This window comes from Nicotiana tomentosiformis, chromosome 5 (genome assembly GCF_000390325.3).
Source record: "Nicotiana tomentosiformis chromosome 5, ASM39032v3, whole genome shotgun sequence".
NCBI lineage: Eukaryota > Viridiplantae > Streptophyta > Magnoliopsida > Solanales > Solanaceae > Nicotiana > Nicotiana tomentosiformis.
The window spans coordinates 77,733,234-77,750,838 of NC_090816.1; the positions used below are offsets into that span (position 1 = coordinate 77,733,234).

Sequence of the window (17,605 nt, forward strand, 5' to 3'; positions counted from 1 at the left end):
AAAGCAGAAATTTCTTTTGCCATGGCCTATCTCCAATATGTGTGCTTAACTGCTTGAGTAAAAGATTTTGGCTCATCGGTGGATGAAATGGCCGCCAAAAAAATAGCATGATTGGAGGATAGTTTAGAATATGAAGTGCAGTAAGATAAAGGATGTACCGTTGAGTTGGCCGATGGAGTAGATAAGAGAGGTTGATCATTCAACTTAGCAAGAGAAGGGGGCAAAACATAATCATATCCTGACAACTTTTGTGAGACTTGTCACGAGCATTTACCAAGTGCAAGGCTAGGAGGATCAATACTATCAAATGTATTAGTAAGATTACTACTATCAGTTGGTGGTGGTGGAGAAGTGCTTGTGGATGTATATTCTGAATTCTCAATGACACTACAATTCTCAACGGTAGTATAATTCTCATTCGTCTCATGTTGCTCTATGTAATTTGGTTCTTGTCCAGATGGCTCATCGAATGTAATTGGCTGACTCAAGTCAATATGTGGCATAATCTTTGTCTTTTCAGAACCTTCAAAAGGATAAATGTGTTCAAAAAATTGGACATCGCGTGAAACGTAAATCTTTTTATCCTCAAAATCATAAATTCTATATCCATTTTGACCGCTGGGATACCCAACAAAATGTCTCGCTTTGATCAAATTTATCTCGAGGCTTGCTATTCACATGTCCATAACAGAGACATCCAAAGTTTCTCAAATGATCATATGTAGGTACTTTACCAAGTAGCCTCTTATGTGGGGTTGTATTTCATAGACTAGAAAGAGGCATTCAATTAATTAAATATGTTGCAGTAAGGATACATTCTCCCCAAAACTTGATGGGCAGATGCGCTTGAAATCCCAATGCACGAGCCACTTCCAAGAGATGTCTATGCTTCTGTTCGACTACTCCATTCTGTTGTGGAGTATATGTACAACTACTTTGACGTTCCATGCATAATCAAAATAATGTGACACTAAATCTTCATACTTAAATTCTAGTCCATTGTCTGTTCTTAGGATTTTAACTCGCAAGTTGAATTGCCTGTTTACCCAATTGAAAAATTGTAACAAATAGGCTTTAGTTTTTGATTTATTCTTCATGAGAAAAACCCATGTTGCTCGACTGAAATCATCAACTATAGTGAGAAAGTAATGAGATCCAGAAAGAGATTGTGTCTTGTATGGCCCCCGTGTCAACTATCCACTACTCTTTTATCTTACCTGAAAATTTAGATGCTGCCACATTTACTGATGGGTTACCTGTTGAAGCTCCCTGGTTTCCCAATAGTGCTAGTAGTTGCTGGTGTTGAGCATATGTCAAACCTGGGATTGGTGACATAGGCCCTTCAGTAGTTGCAACCAGGGCCACACCTGTAGTGGATTTGATTCCCTCTGATATTTCTGATGCGCACGAGACTGCACCTGATCATTTTTGGTCTGGTTGCTATTTTTCTTGCCTGGTTTGCGCCAATCTGAAGGATATCCAATTACTTTGAAGCAATAATCTTTGCTGTGATTTGTTCTCCCACAATGTATACAAGGTGGAAATTGATACTGAGTCCCATCTTCAATTTTCTTTTGTCGTGATTCAACCCCTTTAGTCAGCAAGGCAGTTGCTTCAATAGTGGGTGTGCAATTTGCGGCAACAGACCTCCGTTTCTCTTCTTGAGCCGTGATAGCATAGGCTCTTCCTAGGTTTGGCAATGGGAGGACGCTTAATATTTGAGAACGCACAATTGAATATGTGTCATCAAGTCCCATTAGAAAATCAAAAACCTTTTCCTCCTCCCTCATGGATTGCATCTTCTTTGTTGCACCGCAACTGCAACCACATGTGTAAGACGGAGTTGGCAGAAGACCTTGCAACTCACCCCAAATGGACTTAAGTTTACCGTAATAGGATGAAATAAAAGCTCTCTCTTGTTGCAAGAGAGTTATGGCACACTTCAATTCATAAAATCTTGGTGCAATTCCTTGAGTAAATCGTTCTTCCAGATCTACCCAAATTTCTCTGGCAGTTTCGACATGTGTGGCACTGCCTTGCAATCCCTTGGCAATTGCATTTGTAAGCCATGAAAGTACAATGGTGTTGCATTGTATCCGCGACTGAAAATCCTGAGAGTTTTCTTTCGGTCTCTTGATGGTCACATCAACAAATCTAGCTTTGTTTTTAGAGTGCAGTGCATTCAAAAAACTTCGTCTCCAAGTGAAATAGTTTTCTCCATTTTCACTAAGAGAGTTGGTAACGAAAATCAAACCTGGGTGATCGGATGGATGCAAGGAATAGGGAGAAGCATCTGCGACTTTGAGTTGAGGCAGACATGCTTGTTCTCCAATGCCTTTATCAGTGCGTCCTTTTGTCCCCATGGCTGAACAAATAAAATCTCAGGATCTCTATGATCCGATTGCTATAACTAATATACAAGTGATCACATAAGATCCTCCAATAGCATGAGTTGGACTAGTATATATATATTCGCTTTGGTCCTTGGACAAAATATTGTGCTATGTTCGGACCTTAATGACGAAACTGCTTTAAATTTGCCTACACGAAAAAGAGTGTTTTTTCTCGAGTACAAAATATGCTACAAGAACAATGGCTGAGGATGACTAGTCTGTTCAGACGTCACATGTTTGCTAAAGCTAAAACTGGAACTTAGCTTCTCACCAACTACATCAGAAGCAAAATCCTCTACTTCATATACAATGCGAGTTGGAACGGAGTTGCCTTAGCGTCTGTGGTGTGCATAGGCCAGGACGAGTGAGGATAAACCTACCTACCAAGGAAAGGGCCAGATCTTGATGTAGAAAGGAGCTGTCCAGCTGAGGCGGAGAAGCTTGACAAATAATGAGAAAATCAAGCCTAGTTGAAAAGGCTTGCCGTTACAAAGGCACAACGCCTCCACCCCCTCACAACGGTAAGTTTTCTTCTCTTTCCTGAAAAAGTATATGCAACTGGCAAACAAACCGAAGAGACGGAGAGAAGAAAAAACAAAATAAGCTGCAGCAACCAATATACAAAAAGTTTAGTGGGTTCAACTTTAAAATTTTACCAAAGTTGAACCAGTCAACTTTCAGTTAATATTTACTCTCAGATACACAATGAGAAAACCTAGCTTCAATGCTTCATCTTCAGTTCAAATAGAGGGAATAAAACACATTCCAAAAAAATGCTTTGAATATTTTCTTTCCCTGTTCGTAGGAAGCATTAGATACAAATGAGAAGAATGAGAGATCTCTGGAAAGTTAAAATTAATAACAATCTAATCTGTTTCCAAAATTAAGACCTTTGGCAACCTCAAAGAAGTGAGCTACATTTTCCCTTGTTCATAGGAAGAATTACATGCAAATGAAAAAAATGCGCCGAAGAATGAAAGACCTCGTGGAAAATATGGAACAGGTTAAAATTGATAACGATCTAATCTGTTTCTAATACCTAAGACCTTTGGCAACCTCAAAGAAGTGAGCCACATTTTCCTCAGGTGTACCAACTTTGATGCCGTGTCCAAGGTTCAAAATATGTTTCCCTCTGCCAGCTTTCTTCACGGTATCGTTTATCCTATTGGTAATAAATTCTTTTGAGCCAAAAAGCACTCCAGGATCCACGTTACCTTGTACAGCCACATTTGGACCCAGTCGTCTCCTACCATCAGCAATATCAACTGTCCAGTCCAAGCTGACCACATCAACCCCTGTCAAGAGTAGTCTCTCAAGCAAGCCACCTGATCCACTTGCATAAAGAATCAGCGGAAGATCAGGATGGGTTAGTTTCACTGAATCAACTATCTGTTTTAAGTAAGGCAAACTGAACTCTTCAAAATCGACTGGGCTTAGCTCTGTGGCCCATGAATCAAAGATCTGTACTGCTTGAGCACCATTGTCAGCTTGATAACGGATATACTTAGCCATTGAGGTCGCAAATTTTTGAAGCAGTGCATGAAGGACCTACATATCGACAACAATTGATAACATTGCAACATAAATTGGCAGAGCATAAGCTAGTGATAAAATGTTCAAAAAAAGGAGAATTGATACAGGGAGTTGATTGACCCTGCTTTAAGTAGTAATCATAACCCAAGTATTCATTGATATAACCACATGAAAGGACATGTACTCACATGTATATCATGGGTGTGGAAATTTACATGCATAAAATTTATGCCATTTTCAATTTAATGCCACTTCCAAATATTGGTGATCACATGATCCAATGCAGAACAGGATTTGTCAAATGTTTCAGCAGTGTCTCTTTTTCTTTTCTCCCGGGCAGGGTGGGTTCGGAGGATGGATCTTCAGGTTGTTTTAACATGCAAAGTAAATTTTCAACAGGAAAAGGCTATTTTTCGTTTAAAAAGTCAGGTATCAATAACAATGGCATACAGTCCCTCAGGTTCAAAAATATGGCAGCTTATTATTTCTAGAGTTATTGTTGTTGGCTTCCAGCAGAAAAGAAAGGAAATGAACCAACTGAATCTTCAATAGACTTTGTTTCACCATCTAAAACTTGCAACGAGCAATTAGACAAAAGAGCCCTGAGCTTAGCTTTCCCTTAAATTCACATTTCTTCTTTCTCCTTCCATCAGACACCTCTGAGTTTCCCCTTTTCTTGTCCTTCCATTTACCTTCTCGCATTTGCATAAAAAACAAATCTAAAGCCCAAGAAACCTTGGTGCTTAAAAAGATTTCTCATTTCTCCCTGCCCCTCCTATTTTCCCTCACCTCACAATTGTCAGTTCAAATTCTAGGAATCAAAACTTATTTGCCCCAAAAGTAGAACGTGCTCCATACCTTTTTCTTTTTATTTTCGGTTTAGAATATAACATAACATATTTAGTGCTCTCTAACAAGAGAGTAATTGACATAAGACAGTGCTTTTGTGATTCTCATTTATTCTTCCCCTGTTTCCATTTGATGAATTTCTTAATGCATTTACTTGGTTAGACCTCGATGAATGGGGCTTCATTCTTCAACTTGTGAGTTTGCTAGAGGTGACAAAGTACATGGCCGGTCTTTTGGCAAAATAAGAACAGAATTGCCACTTGCTCAAACTTGAGGGAGCTCAGTGGCAGCTTGCCAAACCATAGAAAATCCAGATGAAAACAACAGAAAGAAAAAGACCACATCAACATATCACCTACCTTTAGGAACTAGGCTAAGATGACTCGTTTGTGGTGGTAATGGTAAAACCCTCACCCTGCACTCCATAGCAGGAAGAAAAGGAAAAAAGCAGAAAAACATGCTACTGTAACTGATTGAACTCAGTCATCAAATCACCAATGACAGCCTCCAAATATTTACCCCTGCCTTTCCCTCAACAGATATAAGTGTGACAACAAGAGGATCACTGTCTACAAATCAAGAACTCGGCAATCCAAAATCGTAACTGTTTCTGAGAGAAACTCCAAGCTGAAATGACTTTTTTATTGTGGTAAGGGATAAACAGAGCTAAGATGACTTGTTTTTGGGTGGTAACGGATAAAACCCTCACCCTACCTTCTATAGGAGAAAGAAAAGAAAAAAAAACAGAACAAACAATGCTCCTGTAGCCGATTGAATACATAAGTCATCATATAACCGATGACAGCCTCCAAATATCTATCCCCTCTCTTTCCCACAACAGATAGGAAGTGTGACAACAAATAGGATCAGTATCTACATATCAAGGTTTCTGCAATTTAAAATTGAAACTGGTTTGAGAGAAACTTCAAGCAATGGATGGTTGACATAAATCCTGCACTAAATTAAAATCGTACTGAATGTGAAATATCCATCAACATTGCTTGGGCTGTCCTAATACAGGAAGCAGGACCAGGGAATATCAATGGAAGATTCAATAAAAAGATCAGGATTGAAAACATAATATGATCCAATCAATTAAACAAACTATGATTGTCACCGTAGGGTTTAGTAACATAGAGAAGCAATAGTAAATTACCTTGGGCTCTGCAAAAGCTAATCTCTTAATTTTTGTGAAGTTCTTAGAGGAACCGCCTTCAATCACGTATGATGCCAAGGTAAATGGTGCCCCAACGAAACCCAGAACTGCTGCTTGATTATTGACCTAGCAAAGCAAAGATAAGTTCTAACACAATCAACATGGTAGCATACAGGTTATAGTAACAGTAATCAGGTTGTAACATTGTTGAATTTAAGCAAAGCCCAAAAGTTTTCTGTTACCCCCATTTCAATTTTATGGCATCATTCCAGTTCGCGGTTGACACTATGCTCCATATACAACTTTTACGATTTTCAAGAACTCAATTTATTAAACTAATCAATTTTTAAAATTTGATGTGATGCTTTCTCTATCAAAATAGACCCTTGTGGTCCGGCCCTTCCCCGGACCCCACGCATAGCGGGAGCTTAGTGCACCGGGCTGCCCTTTTTTTTTATCAATAATAAATATAAGCCATTAATATCGTAAGTTCCATATTCAGTGTATTAACAGTTGGAGTATAATTTTACAACATTTTGCCCAAGGATCTCATACAGTGACAACCGTTAGTAGAGATGCTGAATCTTTCTGTCTAGAGACTAAGCAAATTACAGTTTATATCACATGAACTGTCCATAGTACAGTCAGACTTCTCTATAACAGCATCCCTATATAACAGTCATTCACTATAAAAGCTAAGCTTTCCTCGGAACCGATTTTTTAAGTTATATTTTACCTCTCTACAACAGCTTTTTACCTGTAACAACAACAACCATGTTTATAGCAGAACGATCTTTGTAAAATTAACCCTCTATAACAGCCATATAGAATCCTTAAGGTTACTAATAATAACTTTAAAAATATGCACACAATCTTTTCTATTGCACAAAGTTTCTATTTTGCACAAGATAAAAGATTTGAAGATTTGCACATAATATCTTTTTCACTGGACAAATGCCAAAAAATATTTAGATAAAAGATTTAACTGTTAAGCTCTTAGATTCTCTTCAAGTGAAAGCTATTGAATACCTTTTTTCTGAAAATTTGGATACGAATCTTTGCCAACTCAAACGTTATATCGCTAGTAAGAGAATGAAATCTACGAAACAAGTTACAATTACAAAGTTCTTCCATTAATCTGGAAAGAATTTATTTTTCTAAGTAGCTTTAAATGTGTGCCTTAGAGTTTAAATCTTTATCATTTAGTTATGAATTTATGAATAATATGCTAGCTTTCTTCAATATTTAACTAGTTAAATACGCATATCTTTTGAAATTTTAAATTTGAATAATTTTTTTATTTTTTATATGTAACATTAGAAAAGGATAAATAATTGATCTTTGGATAATTTTATTTATAACGGCCAAAAAATATTTAAACGTCAAATGCCGTTATAGGTGTATAACAGCCATTCCCTATAAAAGCCAAAAAATATCGGAACAAACGAGGTTGTTATAGAGAGAGTTGATTGTATTTAGCAAACAAAACACTGCTCTGCAAGTTTAAGTTCTTTTACTTTGAAGATCTCAAACTACTAACATATGCAGCTATTTCAAACATCATCATACATGAATTTTCAGAAGGAAGCAATAAGCTTCTCCTCTTTGGAGGTTAACAAAATCCCTCGACTTATTTCCACCTCAGGTATTTCAACATAAAAAAAAGAGAAAAATGCTCCTTAACAGAAAACCTCCAAGGTTCATATATATTAAAAATAAAAAATAAAAAGAGCAAACCTCTTTCCGCAAAATTGTTAATGCTTCTCCGACATATGGAACTGATTCTTCAGGAATGAATTCTCTAACTTTCTCAACATCAGTAGCTGTTCTCGGTGGATCAAATATGACAGGACCCTTCCCCTTTATGATATCAAAAGGGATGTTCATTCCAGAGAGCGGAGTAAGAATATCTGAAAACAAAATGACCTGCCAACATGAGGAAAACCATTCAGAGCAAACCAATAATCAATAATAGAGCTAAGATGATAGCTTGTGATAAAACACCCAAAGATGGGGATACTGCTCTGGTAAAAAGTAAAAATAATGAAATATCTAACAATAAATGCAACACCAAACACATGCCGAGATAGGACTGCAATAAAGTTTCTTACCCCATCAGGCTGGAATACTTTCCATGGCTGTAGAGAAATTTCTACCACCAGATCTACATTTTCTGATCTCTCACGGAAGGATGGATGCTTCTCACAAAGGATTTGATAACTCTACACAAAAGAAATGCTGAGTAGTAATTAGATGGAAAATGAAATGATCTGAAAATTTCTAATGCAAGTGTAGAAAATAGATCCACATAAGAAATCATGAAGATCAAGCCTTAAAACTGCTAACATAGAATTCAAAAACAAAGGCAGCAGAACTAGAGCTTTGAAAATTCTTAAGCTTTATGATCCGCACACTCTGTCGTCCTACTTGAAGTTTAATGAAACAACAACAACAACAACAACAACATACCCAGTAATATCCCACATTGTAGGGTCTGGGGAGGGTAGTGTGTACGCAGACCTTACCCCTACCTTGTGAGGATAGAGAGGTTGTTTTCAATAGACCCTCGGCTCAGGAAAGCATAAGCACCACATTAATGAAAATATAGACAAGAAGGGACAGTACCAAAAAGCCATATAAAAGTAGTAAAAAACAATAAGACAGTAAGGTGATCAACAATGAAAGAAAACAACGATTAGTCATAAAAACCCACTACTAACAGAAAGCGAGACTGCGTGCCAATATTAATGTTACGAACACTCTAAACTACCTACTCTAGTACCCTAATACTCAACTTCCATATCTTCCTATCAAGGGTCATGTCCTCGATCTGCTGAAGTTGCGCCATGTCTTGCCTAATCACCTCTCGCCACTTCTTCTTTGGCCTACCTCTACCTCTTCGTAAGCCCTCCAATGTCAATCTCTCACACCTCCTCACCGGTGCGTCTGTGCTCCTCCTCCTCACATGACCAAACCACCTAAGCCGCGTTTCCCGCATCTTGTCCTCAATAGGGGCCACACCCACCTTGTCGCGAATAACCTCATTTCTGATCCTATCCAACCTGGTGTGCCCGCACATCCATCTCAACATCCTCATCTCTGCTACCTTCATCTTCTGGATATGAGCGATCTTGATTGGCCAACACTCAGCCCCATACAATATCGTTGGTCTGACCACTACTCTGTAGAACTTACCCTTAAGTTTCGGTGGCACATTCTTGTCACACAAAACATCGGAAGCGAGTCTCCATTTCATCCATCCCGCCCCAATACGATGTGTGACATCTTTATCAATCTCCCCATCCCCCTGAATAATAGACCCAATGTACTTAAAACTCCCTCTCCTAGGGATGACCTGCGAGTCCAGCCTCACCTCCCCTTCCCCTCCTTGAGTCTCGCCCCTGAACTTACACTCCAAGTATTCTGTCTTACTCCTGCTCAACTTGAAACTTTTAGATTCCAGGGTCTGCCTCCATACCTCTAATTGCACGTTCACACCGTCTCGCGTCTCGTCAATCAGTACAATATCATCTGCAAAGAGCATCCACCACGGCACCTCCCCTTGGATGTGGCGCGTCAGTACGTCTATCACCAGAGCAAACAAAAAAGGACTGAGTGCCGACCCCTGATGCAACCTCATCATAACCAGAAAATGGTCTGAGTCCCTAACCACCGTCCTCACTCGGGTCTTTACTCCATCATACATGTCCTTAATCAACCTAACGTAGGCAACCGGTATACCTCTAGGGAGGTTTTGTGGAGATATTTGGAGGCTAGAGGTAGATGGCTTCTGTAGTCGAACGCCCCGGCATAAACCCAAACTGGTTCTCGGAAATAGACACACTCCTCCTCACCCATAACTCTACCACTCTCTCCCAGACTTTCATAATATGGCTAAGCAACTTGATACCCCGATTGTTATTGCAATTTTGGATATCACCCTTGTTCTTGTATACAGGAACCATCGTGCTCCACCTCCACTCGTCAGACATCTTCTTCGTTCTAAAAATGATATTAAATAACTTAGTGAGCCACTCCAAGCCTGCCTTGCTCGCACTCTTCCAAAACTCCACCGGAATTTCATCCGGCCCGCTTTGCCCCTGCTCATCTTACGCATAGCCCCCTCAACTTCATCAACTCTAATCCGCCTACAATACCCTAAGTCACAACGACTCCCGGAGAGTTCCAAATCATCCAGTACAATGCTTATGTCACCCTCCTCGTTCAAGAGACTATGGAAGTAGGTCTGCCATCTCCGACGGATAAGCCCCTCATCCAACAAAACTCTACCTTCTTCGTCCTTGATGCAATTCACTTGGTCCAAGTCCAGCGCTTTCCTTTCTCGCGCCTTGGCTAACCTGAACAATCTCTTATCCCCGCCTCGGCCCTCGAGTTCCTCATACAAATGACTAAAAGCTGCACTCTTGGCCGCCGTAACTGCTAGCTTTGCCTCTTTCTTAGCCAACTTATAATGCTCCTTATTCGCCCCCTTCTCCTCCTCGTCTACACTTTCCACTAACTTCAGATACGCTGCTTTCTTGGTTTCCATTTTCCTTGCACTTCTCCATTCCACCACCAGTCTCCCTTGTGACCACCAGAGTAACCCTTTGAGACCCCTAATACCTCTCTAGCGGCTTCCCTAATGCACTGCGCAGTCGTGGTCCGCGTAGTGCTTGCGTCCCCACTAGTCCTCCAAGCCCCCCTAGTCACCAGCTTGACCCCCAACTCCTGCACTTTAGCTTCTGTCAAGGCTCCCCACTTGATCCTATGTTGACTATACATCGCCCCCTTCCTCCTCTTCCTCGTGATCTCAAGGTCCATGACAAGGAGCTTATGAAGGATCGAGAGATTCTCACTCGGGATGACCTTGCAATCCGTGCAAAGACCTCTATCGGACTTCCCGCAGAGCAAATAATCAATCTGAGTCTCGCCCACCGAACTCCGGAAGGTGACCAAGTGCTCCCTCTTCTTCGGAAAACTCGAGTTTGCTATCACCAAATCAAATACTCTAGCAAAGTCCAGCAGAGACGTTCCTCCTCCGTTTCTATCTCCAAAACCAAAGCCACCATGCACATCATCATATCCCCCAGACGTCGCTCCAATGTGGCCGTTGAAATCTGCTCCTATGAAAAGCTTCTCGGTATGCGGGATACCACGAACTATCTCATCCAAATCCTCCCAGAAACGCCTCTAGACTTCCTCATCCAAGCCTGCTTGGGGTGCGTACGCACTGATTATGTTCAAAGTAAAACCTCCAACAACTAGCTTAATAGCCATCAGCATGTCATTCACCCTCCTAACCTCCACCACTAGTTCACGGAGGTCCTTATCTACCAAGATACCTACCCCGTTCCTGCCCCCCACCCTCCCAGAATACCAAAGTTTGAAACTGTCCACATCCCGCGCCTTATCTCCTACCCAAATATGAAACATCCAACAAATATGATTCACATAGTTCCAAACTTTTTTCCTATTTTACCAGCCCTTCTCTTTTCTCCTAAGTTTCAAACAAAGCAGAAAGATAAAGCCATTACCTTCTCATGCAAGCAGCTGATTAGTAGAGAAAATGCATCTCAGGTCCATCAATTAGTAGGTGTGAGTATATAATGTCATATCCCTAAAGACGAATTTTTAAGTTATCTATTCGAAGTCATTTAGGCGAAAGATTATTTTTAACATAATACATCATCTCTTGCAGAGCGGATAACATCAGTAAGTCAAAATTTGCAGCATGGAATGCAGGTAAGATCTTTCAGAGAAGTTCAAAATATACTCAAAGTTAAAACAGAACTATAAACCTGCCTTCATATACCTCCCTGCTTGTCTCATAAGCCAAACAGGAGGCCTTTCTACTTCTTTACCCCTAACAGCATCAAGCAACAAAGGCTCAGTTGCATTTATAGCTTTTGGTTCAGCAACAGTTCCTGGAAATTAAGAGCAGCATCAATCACGCGACCATGTAAAAAATACAATAATTATATTTAAAATATTGAAAAATTAGAAGGTTTCTAGTCCTGAGAGATAAGCACATTAAATCCAACGTGCACTGCAACAACACAAGCATGCAAGAGACACTAGCCACGGATTCAGTACAAGGAGAATTTAAAGGATATGTAGGTTTATCTTTAATAGCTCACTGTTTGACGATAGGACATTGCTCATTCATTTAGCTTGTTGTAGAAAAGAGTACGAGAAATATTCAGTGATGAAAATTATGCTTATTTCCCATTGAGTTTGACTAATATGTTATTCCAACCTAGTTGAAAAGTTTTGATGAAGTTTGACCTAGTTGAAAAGCTAGAGATGTAATTGCCTACAAAAATATGGAAACAAGTAGCTTTAGCTTTTTATTAGGTAATTCCGTTATTGATTAGGATGGGTACGCAACACTTTGTGTAATGTATATCATCTTTAAAGAGTAGGCTATAATGCACTATAGTACCCTAAACTCGACCTAGCAATTTTCCCCTCAAACTATTTTCCTTAGCATTTTCGTCCATTGACTCACTCTGTAATGGTCTCCTTTTTTAAGGTGGTAGCTAAATCTAACATAAACCTTTGGATCCATTTTCTCCTTGTGATTTTTCCAATTACCTATCTCTTTTGTAGCGTTATCACTATATTTTTCCCATTTTCTGGTTATCCTTTTTTTTCTCCTTCCATCACCATAATGCTTCTATCATTCTTCATCCTCTTCTCCCAATCAAACTAACCATTTATTTGACTTGTTATTGAAATATTATAAACTTGTGATTTTATTAAGAATTAGATGGTTTGTGCTAATTCCACATAAGATATTATTTGTACAGACCACTATATAATGGCACGTACAATTAAACGAAGAGACCCTGTATCCTTGAAATTAGTGGAGGACAATTACCGGATTAGATTCGTCTTTTGTTGAATTTATTTTTGACCTGAAAAAAATACTGTCTTTTGTTGAATTATACTTACCTTGTTTTAGTATTTATTTATTTTGAAGGCATAAGCTTTGACATCTTTTTTCAACTTTTTTGTTGTATTAGCTTCATTTATGCCATTGTTTGCTCAACATGTGTGATTATTCTTCCTTGGTTGTACAAGAGAGATGGGTAGGTTTTGTATTGGAACAAGTCTTTCGAAAATTTCTTCATTATCAACTACACATCAATCGCAAACTAGTAGGACTTTGCTATATGAATCTTCACTAACCATTTCGCTCTAGTCAGGCACATTCATGACAATGCTAAATTGTCTGTCTTTATGGCAAACCAGGAATTCATAAAGAGAGGCGCTCTAATCTCACAATTATCCCTACACATGCCAAACTATTAAAAGAAACCTCTGACAATTCTGAACTCAATGCAAGTGTAACACAAAATATATGTCTTAAGTTGAAATAGGTGGTACTTGGTATTGCCTATATGAATCCTTTGCATTCTATTGTTAGCTAAGACCACATTGACCGCGAGAGTTTGTAGCTCTTCTGATACAACTTCCCCCAAGTGAATTTTCTTACGCATTCCCATTTTGTCCTTCCAATTATAAGCTTGTGACAGCAATGGTCTGATGCATTTGGATGTAAACCTAAGACTTGGACAAACCATCTCAGGCTACTTCAAAAAATTCCTTAGTCACCAGATTTTCTGCTAAGACCACATTCTATTGTTAGCTAAGACCACATTGACCGCGAGAGTTTGTAGCTCTTCTGATACAACTTCCCCCAAGTGAATTTTCTTACGCATTCCCATTTTGTCCTTCCAATTATAAGCTTGTGACAGCAATGGTCTGATGCATTTGGATGTAAACCTAAGACTTGGACAAACCATCTCAGGCTACTTCAAAAAATTCCTTAGTCACCAGATTTTCTGCTAAACAAAAAGCAAGAGCCTAAATAAATCTCTTTCCAAGGACGACCAAAAAGGGGAAGATAGCACAATGTTTAAAGAGTTGGAGGAAAATAACAACAACAAACAACAACAAACCAAGTGTAATCCCATAAATGGGGTTTGGGGAGGGTAGTGTGTACGCAGACCTTACCCCTACCTTATAAAGATAAAGAGGCTGATTCTGATAGACCCTCGGCTCAAGGAACAATAGAGATAAGATAAAGCAACCAAGTAGCAAACAATGGTGACAACAATGTAATATGGTGACGAGCGCGAATAACACATCAGGTAATAATAAAGAACTATGACTTAACTATGACTAAGATAATACAAAAATAGTCCTAGTACTACTGGTAAGCCTAGGAGGAACACACTACTAACTGTCAACCTACAACCCTAATCCTCGACCTCCACACCTTCCTATCGTGGGTCATATCCTCGGTAAGCTGAAGCAATGACATGTCATGCCTAATAACATCTCCCCAATACTTCTTAGGCCTACCCCTTCCCTTCCTCAAAGTTTTAGCAACATTCAAGATCCAAATGGAGTGTTGCTATATGCTTCTTGATCATCAAATACATCAAGGAGATGCATATCATCCTACGTTTGAGAAATACGCCGCTAAGGCCCTCGAATTACGGATAACAAATCGGAGGGAAGAATCAAGGGATAAACAGAGTTGTAACCTGCAATGTTTATCAATAAAAAAAAATTCTTTATAGTTGTTTGTGATTGCAGTTTTATTTTTCTGCACAAATTTACTGCAAACAAATTGGCACGCCCAGTATGACCAGTTCTGCCATCTCTTCCTCCAGCATAACATCAAGTTTCAAGATTATCTGTTGTGATGGTCAGGTATTTCAAGTCTTGTCTTCATGTTTCAGCAAGCCTATACCTTGACAAACCTTGAAGTAGGAAGCATTTGTAGACACTGAAATTTTAACAGATCAAGATAAATCCTAAATTCAAGATGACTATTGAAATATTAGGAGTGTATTAGGGTTACTTGGTGGCTACTCCACCCAAACCTTAATTCATGCCTATAAATAAGGCTACATATGTCCTTCAAAGATGATCTCACCAATCCCATAATGTACAAAGAGATCGCATATACGATCTCGAAATTCCATAAAAATTCATGGAATATTCATTAGAGATCAAAGACATGTCAAATATGTCTTGCTCAAAGTTCCAGCAACATTCAAGATCCAAATGGAGTGTTGCTATATGCTTCTTGATCATCAAATACATCAAGGAGATGCATATTATCCTATGTTCGAAATACGCCGCTAAGGCCCTCGAATTACGAATAACAAATCGGAGGAAAGAATCAAGGGATAAACAGAGTTGTAACCTGCAATGTTTATCAATAAAAAAAAATTCTTTATAGTTGTTTGTGATTATAATTTTATTTTTCTGCACAAATTTATTGCAAACAGGGACTTCTTGACGGACCAGCACTCAGCCCCATACAACAGTTGAAGGAAAATAACATATTTGAAAAATTGCTATGTATGTAAGTAGTTTATTTTTTTATTTTATTTTTTAATTTTTTATTTAAACCCCTCCCAAATTAGGAGGATCTATAGTGTTTTCACACTTCCGCTCCAGTGTGACTCGAACCCAGGACCTAACGGTCGTGGGGGAGGTGCAGTAGTTAATTGAACAAATAGGTTTTCTTCAGCTTCAGTTAATCCATCATAACCAAGTTCTAGAGGCTGCAATCCGCTGCACCATTTTGATGAATTTCGAAAAGCATATCTCATCATAACACAAGCCCTAACTTAGCCAAAATCCGGACCAAGGTATAACATATTAAGCTTTAACTAATAAACCATTCATAGAAATTACTAAACCATATATAAAGAAGATTCAGAAACAACAAATGAAAAACACATACAGATATCACCAATCACAAACAGAACGCGTTGTTCTGGTGAAATTAAGCTGCATTGAATGATTGAAAAATATAAGAGGAGCAATTAGAAAGTCAAAAGGCTTGAAATTATACCTCCGACGGAGCAACAGATTCTGGACTTGACATTACATCGAGAAGAAGAAGGAAATGCAGATTTAGATGAAATTGGGATTGCTGAGAAGGACGACAAGGAGCTGTAATTACAAGCCATGATTTCGGAGTGAAGTGAAAAAGGGGATTACGAGCGTCGGATGAAATTGCTTTGCATTTCAAACAGTCGGTAAACTGGGTTTTGGCCAACGAAAAGATAAAAAAATGGAGGAGTAAATGACAACGTAGATAACTTCAAGATAAGGTGGCAGGATATCTCAAATCTAATAATGGGTAAGCTTTGCGATTACTTCCAAGCTCTACTTTTCATTGTTACTCTGTTCCTTTCCTCTTTCTTATTTTTTACTACTCCCTAGTCATCTTCATGTTCATTATGTGACACACTTTATCTATGAGTTAGTTTAAAATATTTTAATATTTAGAAAAATTTAACTTTGTACCTTTTTTACCTTCTTATACACTATATAAAATCTAATTACACTCATACTCAAGTTTTAATTTAATTACATGATCATATATATTTTACCAATTATATATAAATAAGTTTTAAATGAGTATCCCTTTATATTATGAATTGAATAAGGAATATCAGTTATTATAATTGCCCACTCTCTCTCCGTCTCTCTCTTCGTTTCTCGCTGTCTCTCTCTCTTGCAAAGCCTAAAGATTCACTTCGCATTAGTTGGTCATATGTCTCTCTCTCTTGCAAAGCCTGAAGACTCATAAGGATTTGATTATATTAGTTTATATCGCTTTAGTTGGTTATATCAGTTTATGATTTGAAAAGACGAATGCTCAAGGAAGTTAAAATTGCAAAGCATGAAGATTCACTTCGCTTTAATTGGGCTATAACATATGCAGAAACTTTAATCTCTCCTAATTCTCTGTAGAATTATAAATTTTGAAGGTGTTTGACTCTCCACCGTTGACAGCCATTAAAAAGCTTTGAAGCTTTGAAATCGAATTTGGGTTTTCAAAAATCATTATTTGTTTGGATTGGGTATTGTTGCAAATAATTGGGATTATTGTTTAGAGTTTATATCTTAATTTTGAGGATGTTTTGGTGAAGATTAGACTTGATTTTGGTTGAATTTCATATTGAAACTAGAAGAAGAAGAAGAAGAAGAAAAAGAACACATGACATACAATATACTTACGAAATTGTAGTAAAGTTGTAGTATAATTGTATGTAATTTGTATTCTGTTGTAGTTATATTTTTTTTTTATTTGAATATAGTATGAAAGTTAAAAAATAGTTGTATAATCTATGAATCGTTATATAAAATTTATATTTAAGTTATCAATACTATCTTTTTACATAAAATTGTTGATATGTATTAAAATTGTATTAAGAGAGTAAGTTTTAATTGGAATTTTAGAGAGAAAGATGCACCACAGACAAAATACATACAAATCAGATACAAAATATATACAAAAGACATATTGTATAAAATTTATATAAAAATTATAGTTAAGTTGTATTTAACTGGGTAGAAATAATGTATGAAAGTTGTAAATAAGTTGTATAATATATAATTAGTTGTATGAAATTTATTTTTCCTATGTATAAATCAGATACAAAATATACAAAAGACATATTGTATAAAATTTGTATAAAAATTATGTTTAAGTTGTATGATATTGTAGTTGTATTTAATTATGTAGAAATAATGTATGAAAGTTGTAGATAAGTTGTATAATATATAATTAGTTGTATGAAGTTTGTTTTTACTATATATGTTGTTGTAGATATTCAAATTTGCATTAAATTTGTAC

The 17,605-nt window shown here is 37.9% G+C and overlaps 1 protein-coding gene across 3 annotated transcripts; it reads right to left on the reverse strand.

Annotated features, from left to right (window-relative positions):
• Nucleotides 1-3,156: 3,156 nt before the first annotated feature.
• On the reverse strand, nt 3,157-16,187 carry LOC104114447 (uroporphyrinogen decarboxylase, chloroplastic-like). Of its 3 annotated transcripts, none has more exons than XM_009624901.4 (6): nt 15,812-16,187; nt 11,734-11,855; nt 8,043-8,153; nt 7,669-7,857; nt 5,932-6,057; nt 3,157-3,941 (listed from the first exon to the last, which is right to left on the reverse strand). In XM_009624901.4, exons 1-6 carry the CDS (start codon nt 15,927-15,929, stop codon nt 3,426-3,428), a joined length of 1,182 nt encoding a protein of 393 aa, XP_009623196.1. In that variant the 5' UTR covers nt 15,930-16,187; the 3' UTR covers nt 3,157-3,425. The 3 variants fall into 3 exon arrangements, with proteins under 3 accessions (XP_009623196.1, XP_018632577.1, XP_009623198.1); XM_018777061.3 differs by lacking the exon at nt 15,812-16,187 and adding an exon at nt 13,321-13,437; XM_009624903.4 differs by lacking the exon at nt 5,932-6,057 and having other exon boundaries at nt 15,812-16,072.
• Between the last annotated feature and the right edge of the window lie 1,418 nt (nt 16,188-17,605).

Excerpts from the sequence above, each read along its gene's own strand:
- LOC104114447 (XM_009624901.4), bottom strand. The coding sequence starts at position 15,929 with ATGGCTTGTAATTACAGCTCCTTGTCGTCCTTCTCAGCAATCCCAATT. Across the intron at positions 11,856-15,811 it reads AATCTGTTGCTCCGTCGGAG|GAACTGTTGCTGAACCAAAA; the intron begins GTATAATTTCAA and ends CTTAATTTCCAG. Across the intron at positions 7,858-8,042 it reads AAGTATTCCAGCCTGATGGG|GTCATTTTGTTTTCAGATAT; the intron begins GTAAGAAACTTT and ends TCATGTTGGCAG.